This window comes from Notothenia coriiceps, unplaced genomic scaffold (genome assembly GCF_000735185.1).
Source record: "Notothenia coriiceps isolate Sejong01 unplaced genomic scaffold, NC01 NC01_scaffold00001471, whole genome shotgun sequence".
Classification (NCBI taxonomy): domain Eukaryota; kingdom Metazoa; phylum Chordata; class Actinopteri; order Perciformes; family Nototheniidae; genus Notothenia; species Notothenia coriiceps.
In genome coordinates, this window is record NW_011334172.1 from 403,472 (window position 1) to 413,635 (window position 10,164).

General features: G+C 39.1%; 1 protein-coding gene across 1 annotated transcript in view; it reads left to right on the forward strand.

Moving 5' to 3' along the window:
* Positions 1–3,458, forward strand: part of pdlim4 (PDZ and LIM domain 4) — a 42,494-nt gene extending 39,036 nt beyond the window's left edge. The window contains exon 7 of the mRNA XM_010790839.1: positions 1,015–3,458. Coding sequence (XP_010789141.1) covers positions 1,015–1,219 — 205 coding nt within the window. The 3' untranslated portion in view covers positions 1,220–3,458. The remainder of the gene's footprint in view (positions 1–1,014) is intronic.
* Positions 3,459–10,164: the final 6,706 nt, after the last annotated feature.

Below are 10,164 nucleotides of genomic sequence, written 5' to 3' on the forward strand. Positions count from 1 at the left end.
TATGACCTAGGAGCATTTTACAGCTTTTTAAAAGGGTGTAGAGCACTGTGTCAAGAGTTTATCCTTCAAGTCGTGCGGTTAAATGGGGAAAGCGGTTAAAAAAAGAAGTTGGCTTGTGAATGAATGGTTGCTGGCCCTCGTCCCTCGTCCAGAAAGGAAAATCTTATTGGGAACTGTGAATGAACAACGCCCTTAATGACTGCCATCACTGTGTGACTGACTGAAGCATTGAACTACCAAATGCACCAGTGTTGATCAGCAGAGAAAAAACAACTCTCTATTCAGTTCCCAGGTGTGCGTTGGTGTTATTTCCCTGAAATATGACATCAATAATATTCAAATACTTGCGTGGGCATAGTTGCTAAACGGTATGATAACTGCTGATAAGCATAGATAATGGTAACTGAAAAGAACAACTGTGAGTCATTCATAAGCAATTTATCATCACTTACTTCCTTTTAAAGTGTTCCGCTGAATGTGTTGCCTCTACAATGTTCACCTCCCTCGAAAACACATTGGACCTTTTAAGGCAATTTGCATGTCATCGCATCGTTTTCCAAAAGGATCAGATATGAAATTGTGCCAAAGGTATTGGAAAGATAATCTAAACCCCTATATTTTAAAAGTATATTTCAAGCTAAGGTTTTAAACAATTGTCCAAAAAAAATCATCTCTTAAACAAGTCCAGCTTTATTTACTCTTTTGTCAATAGCATCTGAGAAACAATATATGGGAAATTAGAATCAAAAAGTGTCATACTTAGTTCTTACAAAATAGTTAAATGCCAGGTCTTTAAATCATGATTAACCACGACCAAGCAAAAAGATTTAAGGCTTAGTAAGCACTGTCTAAGATCAGAGGGTAAAGTTGGAAAAAATAGGGAGTTACCTACACTAGCACCAAGTCTGTTTCATGTATCTCTCTTTGTCTTTATGAGTAGTTTTTAATGTGCATCTCCATCATTTCCGAAGTTGTTAAAGTCTTATCTGTATCTCCTTTTATCTATTCTTCCAGTGGCACCATTGTGAAGGCCAGGGACAAGCTGTACCACCCTGAGTGCTTCACGTGCGATGACTGCGGCGTCAACCTCAAGCAGAGAGGCTACTTCTTCATCGAGGAGAGTCTGTACTGTGAGACCCACGCCATGGCGCGCGTCCAGCCCCCAGAGGGCTACGACGTGGTTGCTGTGTACCCCAACTCCAAGGTGGAGCTAGTCTGAATCAGAGATGGAGCTGGCTATACTGTAATATAACTGGGGAGGTAAAATCTGGGAGAATGGGGGCTACTGAGTATTTTATCCTAAATGTATCAGGCTCTGTCAAGCAGGAATGCCGATCTTGCATAAGTGTTGCCTTTGGGAGATTCCAATGAACTGCGTGTGATCCAAGATAAGCATTTCTACACTGACAGTCTTGATAAATGCTATGTATATTGAGAATATTGTAATTTGTTGACAGAATAAGGCTTGGATCTCATGAGTATCCCAAAACTCAAGCTGACATTGTATGTCCCAAGCTGAGAGCCCTCATCTCTCAATCAGTTTGTTTACGTTCAGTTTTACGTCCAAGAAACATATTGAACGAGTTAGGGCCTTATTCAGAAAAGATGTTCATATCCACATTACAAGCACGGCATATTCAATTTAAAAACCAAGAAACTGCACAGATGGCAATAGTCTGCAGGTATTAAACTGAAATTGTTATGCAATTTGAAAGCACGACACCAATAGACTCCAAATATCTGCTTATCTAACAGCCAGAACATTCGTTATTTTACCAGCATAATATTCAATGTCGCATGACACCACTCACTCAAGTGTGTGGGTGTGAGATGCAGGTTATCACATGGCAGTTTGGAGTATGTTTGCTTTGATGAACTATGCAGAGGAATTAGTAGTTTTTCTGCTATCAAGCTAATTTTGCATTTAGATATAATATATATAACACCATTTACCCTGCAGAATGTCAGTTTGTGTTTTGCCAAGTAATTTAAGGTATAACGATTTTTTTACAGATTTGGTTAAGGGGTTTAAAGGTTTCAGTGTCTTTTTAACCATGTTACAATTACACCTTATACTCCTGTTATGATACATGGACGTTTGCATTTAGTCATTTACATCTATGCAGTTTATATATCAGACTTTCTATGTTACAAAAAAAGAGGAACATCTCTTTATTATGCTCACTTTCTGCTTAATTTTCAGTTATTTGAAACAATAAATAATAATTCATTATACGCAGATTTCTACCTAGTTATGAGTGTCTGGAGTGTGCTTTGAAGCAGCTATCCAAGCAGCCCCCCCTCTGAAATGTAAATAAACCCTGCTGGAGACATCCTCTGATTTCTTTTAGGAACTAAAGAAGTTGTTGAAAATCAGATCCCAGATGTGATCACAACCACTTCAGTTTAAAAACAACTCAATTGCAAGAAATTAGACTTTAATGATTAAGTAGCCTAATGCAGTGCGTGCATGCATTCATGACTTTTTGAAAGCATGTGACACACATTTAAAGACGATTGTAAGTTAAGTGCTCTCAGGAACCTAACTGAGAGAGGAATGTCAGCTTTCATGTATGTTCACACTCTAGAATTCCTTTACATAAAAACAAGAGCATAGAGTTTATGGTGTGCGTATATTCAAAACACTTTTTTCAACAATATGCTCTCCATCTCTCATGACAATTTGAAAATGATCATGTGTACTTGAGACGGGAGACATATATTTTAAACTGCCCACAGCCTACAACATGTGGGAGTAATTCACTTTTTTATTTTTTTGGACCTGAAACATAGATGCATTACTATTCTTTTTTTTCTGATTGGACAGAAATTGGAAGTATGCACACTTGTATTCCCTTCCTACTATGACCTCAAATTTCTCGATGAAAAACATATATTTCTTTTACATTTCCTCTGAGAGAGGGGGAACAGAAAGGGAGGGAGGTGAGAAAGAGAGATGAGGATGTTTTTATGGAAAGAAGCGTGCCTTTTTGACTCCAATGTGGGGCCATTTGTCTTGGCTAATTGTGAATAGTGAAGTAAAATGGGTGGAGGAGAGTGATCGTATTCCTAATTTTAGAAATATTTCTAACAAAATTACTTTTTTATTTGAAATGAGACCATTAACTTTGCAGTGCTGATGTCCATTGTTTTTTAGATATCAACAGTGATGTGTAGCTGCTGGTATGCCATCTATACTAGTTATCTTGTAAATTATGTGAAAATTATATTGCTACCACATTGTTTCGTTGGTTTTGTACATATTTCTTTTATCATGATGCTTTAACATACTGTTTGTAACATGTCACTCGCGTGCCTTTGCATACCCAGTGTCTTTTAAATGATTTCCTTGACACAAATCTACTTTTTCTGTTTAACTTATTGTTTTACCAACACATTTGTTTGTTCCTATATGCTTTTTTTTCTAGAATCAAAATAAAATGAGTGCATTACCATGATATTATTTTTCGCATTCTTTCTTGGGATTAACTTAAAACAGAAACCAGAAACGTATTGAGAGCTGTACTGGGAAAAACACAAGGTATTCAGTTCTTGTATTGGCTCTTTTCCATAACATTTCATGTAAGACCTCCAGGCTGCAATATGTGTGTCTTGCAACCTAAATCCTACGGTCTTAATCTGAAGTTAAACCTACATCGTTAAAGGTTCAATTAAGCCCTCATTTATTCCTCTATTTATTCTAGTCTTTTTTCCGAACATTAACTCATTCATAAAGGAGTCGGTTAAATGTGATTCGATTACATGCCATATCAGAAAAAGCCAATTTAAGCTTATATGGTTTAAAAGGGCACTTTAACGAAGAAGTAGGCTTAATGCCTGTCTGGGAAATGAGCCAGTGGTGTTCAAGTATTTTCATACTTTGTAGTAATTGTACTAATGTGTTGAATTTCATCAAGTATGTGGCTTCTCATGTTGCTGTATGTGGACCAGCCTGTCAAATCTGTGATTCATGCAGTTGCGGGACATGGCACAGATTCAAGGGACCTCTTGTAATCCAAAACCCAGAGGCGAGAGGCCACCTCATACCCCATTAAATGACTTTGCACCTTCAGTATCAACTCATTCGACAACCACACTGAATGCCTGCAGATTTCAAGCAAGCGATGAGAGAAATTGTGGTGAAAAGAATAGACTAGCCTTCAAGAAACAAAGGCAAAAGAGAAGGACAGGTAAACAAAGAGCCGACAGCTTCTCCTCTGAAGTGGTTTCTGTAATCACAATGACTCACATTTGCTAATGTGTCCCATGTGCATGGCAGTACCAAATGTACATGAATGTTTACATGTATTTTTGCTCCAATCCGCTTTATCATTATGCCTCCAGTAATCGTAATTTGACTTCCAATTTATTTTCCCATTTATAAAGCGCTAGTCTCTCGACCACTCAACACATATTTACCCGTTCACACAAACATTAATACATTAATGTCAGGGCTGTTATACAAGGTGCCAAACTGCACATCCGGATTTCATTTAAAGCTCATTCACACACACCGAGTGCAATGCCTTGGGGAACAATTTGGGGTTCAGTGTTTTGCCCAAGAACACTTGACTTACTGAATATCTAGATGAAAAGTGCAGCGTCTCTTATAGGAAACTGTTCTCTGTATAACTCCTTTTGTTTGTAAAGTAAATAGGAATAGCTTCAATATCTGCTGTGAAGGCACTTCAGAACTTCTACAATCCCTCACAGTGTTATCAAAACAGAGGCAATGAGAGCTACAGAGAGAGAGAAACCAACGCTTTGCTGCATGGAAATAATTCTGCTCCTCTCTCATCTATAAACATATAGTCCTCTTAAAGTATAAACACTTCAAGTTGCTTAGAAACAGAGCTTGCTTTGCTCTCCAGTCGGCAGCCAGTTGAACTACTGTCCAGCACATTTTTCTTCAACGCACTTCCAAAACCTGCACCCAAGTTACCGGGGTCAGATTCCTCACATTGGCCTGTAAAATTAAATGAATAGGTTAACTGTATCGCATGGTCTTTCTGTGATTTATCTCGACATACACAGAAACATTTACAGTTTTGATCCTGTTTGCATGTATGTGTAAGTTTGTCATTCCTCTCTTTCTTGTCTTTTCCCTGCACACGCTCTGATCTACTTTCTTTCAATAACCAACGATTTATACCTCACTGATGCTCACAGTCCGATTATCCTGTTTGCAAATCAAAAGCTGTAATAACTAACCTCCTTAGTATTAAATGACAAAACCTGATCTCTCTATTGTCACTGTTGTATATGTGCACCTCTTATCTTTATGGAGCATGCTGTTCATTCCTGATCTGTGGACCCATACGGTACCAACCTGTTTTCCGTGACAGTGGTGATTTGTAGAGTTTTACTGGACGAGTGCCGGCTATAAACTGTGATGTATACCGGGAGACTTGACATACAGCAGAGCAGCATTATAGCCATTCCTGCTCAATTTTAAATTGAATTTCAGACATAACTTCGAAACCCATGGTATGAGGTTTAATACGGAGCATGGATGGGTGAAGAGTCTGGAGATAACCTTCTGTTTTACTTTATATTGACACTGGCAATTTATAGTGTATTAAAGAGCTTTTTAACCAATTCAAAATTCGAATGGCTGTGGTGTAACTGCAGAGGTAATGCAAGCAATGTTGTTTGGATGTGTGTTATGTAGTGCGTTACAATTGTTTTTTTTTAATCTGTTATTATTTTTCAATTTCCACATCCTTTAGGTAAAAAACGTCTATTTTAGGTCCCTTCAAATGTAAAATACTTTTACAGATAGAGCCACAAGACCAGCTGACTTATTAGAACTTGTCTACATATTGTATATCCAAATATTTCAAGGTCCTAGACAGATTGCAAGAGCGATTTTATTGGAAAATCTTTCATTTGACAGAGCTTTTATGGACTAAAGTCTGACAGGGTTTGGTTTTATCTTTATTTATAGATGTACATCTGTGTGTATTCTCGTATTTCTTTTATGAGAACAAAGTCTACACACAGGGATGAAAAGGTGCCCAGTCTGAGTATATAGTATATCCTCATGGTTTGTTTGCAAGGATCTGTGTATATCCATGGTAGCCCCTTGATCCTCCTCATGTTTAGTTTGGCCTTGTGAAGGGATTAAACGTTGATTGTGCTTTGCTTTGATTCTCATTAAAAGGGGATTTGGAAAGAAACAGTCACTGATCTTGAGACACCCACAGGATGACCTCAGTTGGACAGCTTTTAGAGCAGTAATACATTCTCAATGGTGGTCCTAGTTAAAAGGAAATGGTTCTGATGCTGCCGCAATGAGAGGTTCTCTCTGAGGTTATATAAAAGTGTGCAAAATCTGTCTCATGTGAGGCAAATATAGCTTTCCCAAAATAGATAATGTGAAAACAGCAAGTGGATCCAATGAGGCATTTGATGACAGAATATGTCTGCCTATGCAAAAAGTTGTCCAGCTGTGAATTCATTTTGGTTTTTAACCCAGCCTTTTTTTTGCCTCTGATCAGATTTAGCCTAATCTGATCCAACCTAAACTGTTGTTTTTTTCCACAGAGGAGGTTGTATTTTCCTTCCCAATTGTTTGCAAGATTAAAGGGGACCTATCATGCAAAATGCACTTTTGTACTTCTTTTATACATGAATATGTGTCCCGGTGTGTCAGGAACTCACGCAAGTTTCAGAAAACACAACCCTCTCTCTTTTCCTCCATACCCAAATCTCTAAAAACGGGGCTGCAACGGCGCTGATACAGACGTTAATTTTTCTTTATCAGGGGAATGGGGGGTTGGGCCACGGCCACGGCCATTGCCGCTCGAAAGCGCTGGAGACGCTGTAGTACATATCCCAGGCCTGTTAGTGGCGCGGTAGTCTGCCACAAAAGCAGCGAAGAAGACTTCTCACAGAATCAGCCCTTGCAAAAACAGGGCTGGAAAAGAGCAAATAGAGCTAAATGAGGCATGGCTAAAATGCATGACCTGTTTGGTATTTTGAAAAAAAAACTTCACAGACATGTTTTATATAGCTAAGGCCCTACAATATATTATTCAAATATAGCATGATAGGTCCACTTTAAGCAGGATATTTTTTAATTGTGATGACATATTTAAAGGGGACCTATTATGTAAAATGCAATGTTTTGGGAGTAATATGCTGTGTGTTTACATTAGCAAGCGTGCTAACACTCAGAGCTAACCAATGGCGCTAACGCTGTAGGCTACTGGAGAGAATATGTGTAACGTAATGTCCTTGTGGTAACCCCTGCGAGAGAGAAAGGTTTGAGCTCCATACTGTTTCAGAAATAATGCTTGAAGTGATTGGGAACATAAGATGGCATTTAATCACCGCAGCGTTTAGCTGAGTTTCTCCCGGTAGAAAACTCTCTTAGCAGGGGAAAGCTGCATGACGCTACACAGGGGCGTGGCTAGCAGCAGCCGTTCCATTTAAAGCAGAATCAGCCTTTTTGGAACAGGGCTGGAATAGAGGGTATGAGCAGTATGAGGCATGGCTACAATGGGTGATCTGTTTGGTATTTTGTTTGACATGTTTTGTATAGGTATGGCCCTACAATATATTTTTCAAATATAGCATAATAGGTCCACTTTAAATAAATGTGGTGGAATGTAAGAACACGAGCCAAGCACAAGATAATAACTTCAAACTCTTTTTTTAGTTTCTCACAAACAAGCTTGATTGGAAACCGATTTGACAAATGTATCTTATGTTGCACATCAATATTTTTGATTTTACAAATCAATATATTTTCCGCTTCTACAAAAGAGTAATGGCACATTTATGTTGTTTGTGCTGCCTTGGCAGAGGACTGCACTTTGTGAGCAATTTCTAGTTTATTTTAGCTGATTCAACCTGATATTTTATCTGCTTACATTGAACTGTGACCAAAAAGTTTCATGTGATAGTACAAAATGTCAAAAGTCCATTGTTCTTTGAAGAAATATGATGTACTTGGAAACTGTGTTGACAACATTTGTGTTTGTGATTAAATCTTCATGGTTGAAGATGCACAAACAAGAACTGACATGGTGTAAGCTGGTTTTGGAAAAGGAGTTATTGTCGATCCGTACGAAGACTTATTTTATTCACAGTCAATATTTATTCATGGTGACATTGTTGATGTACAGAACATAAATTAAACATAAGGCAGTGATGAAATCCCGTCTGAGGTATTTTGTTTACTCAGAAGAGTATGAAGGCCAAAGTGGCCCTCCACCACCACATTGCTACAGAATGTATTATTATTCAGACGTCCGTTTGAATGAAAGTGGACGTAAAAAGAAAACAGATGGTTTGTGTCGAAGAGGCATGTCTGCTTTCACCAAGTCCTGATTCAGAATGAGGTAAACTGAACTGAAAGTGATTACACCGAATCTATGGATGGATTTTTCTTAAACTACTAAACAATTTTTTTTTTTTTCGTAACCAATTTAAATGATATCTAGTACCAGACTTACCTACCTGTGAATCTGAATGAATTTCACACAAAAACATGAATTAAAACACAATAAATTACGAGTGTTTTTTTTTTCTTTGATGCATACTGTATTCATACTCAAACAACATTTTATATCAAATCATGGTACAATATAAAACATTGTACCATATATGACGAGTAGCTTGTAGGTTGGGAACATCAAGTTTCACATTAACTATTTTATTAAAAATATGGTTGGCCACTTGCTGCTCTAGAAAGGGTTCCATTATGTTCGAAAGCAATTTCTCAAGAACTATGAGTTGTTTTCAACTAATTAATTAATGGGGATTTGAACTTTTAGCAGTGCTACTAATACAATTAAAGACTAGTTTGATCCCCTCCTGTAAGCCAGAGAAACACAGTCCCTGTCATTTAGGCAAATTCTCTTCTCTCTTTTTCTGTCTGTACTTTTAAACTCTTTTCAATGACACAACTAAAGCACACACATTCACACACGTTACTTTACCTCTTTCTACCCTGACAACATTAAGTTCAAACCGGAGAGACGTGATGTATGGAATACATATTTATTGTTACACGTCATATAAATGAAATGATTGCCATGATAATACAACAGGAGAATGTAATGGTGTTTGGCGATTAGGCCCCGGTTTGCAGGATAATCATTCAGGAGGGAAAGAACCGCTCCGATGAAAATCCCCAAGACCAGTGAAGTATAGAATACTGAGATGAACTGAGTTTTTTACCTTGTAGGGTGACTGTGGTGATCTGGGGATGAAATAATAGATTAACATATGTATGCGGCAGGAGGGCGGAATCACTGCCGGAGCTAACGGGTCATGCTGAGACTCTGACGGCCGAAATCAGTGCCGGTCTTATCTGAAAACGACCTGAGGGTCGCCTGCCTGGCTAGCAGGGCTTGACTACGCCGCCACGAAGGTCGAACGTCCTGCCGAAGCAGGGATCTTGTTTTTACAGAGACCGAAGTCAACGGGGACCCACAGTCCCGAGACCGAAGTCTACGGGGATCCGCAGTCCACAAGACCGAAGTCTACGGGGACACACAGTCCACGACCTGACGTCGCAGGGTATACATTTTTACACAGGCACATTTGAACACAGGCCGAAGTCTACAGGGACACACGGTCAACACAGACACAAAGTCCACAACCTAACGTCGCAGGGTATGCATTTTACACATACGCATTTGAGCACAGGCCTGGGATTAGATACCTGCGTGCAGGAGAATGTAGCCCGTGACATGTAGATGCAACGTGAGACGAAACATTATTCCCTGTGGGCGGGGGCCCGCGGACTAGGACAAGAATGCAGTTTGAAATCCGATATCATAATGAAACATGTATAAGTGTAAACGTGTTATGAACCACCACCAGTTATATGCATAAATACCGTAGTTAGGGTCTGAGAGATCTTTGGGAAGCCAGTACGGCGCTGATGTCCGGGCAACTGATAGAGGCAGTCCCGAAGGTTCCGAAGTGTCCCATCCCCAGGAAAGTAGGGGTGACCTGAAAACATCGTTTTTGCATGTCAGGTCGCCATTTCTTTGGTTGTATCAAAAGGGTCGAGTAGCTTGTTCTTTGAAGAGTTTCCTTATATTAGCCAGGAAAATCGAGGGAGGGGAAGAGTCACAAGGCCAAGTTTAGCGCGGGGGGGTAGCCTTATCGGTGTGCGTTTATGGAGACTCTTTTTTTCCGACTAAA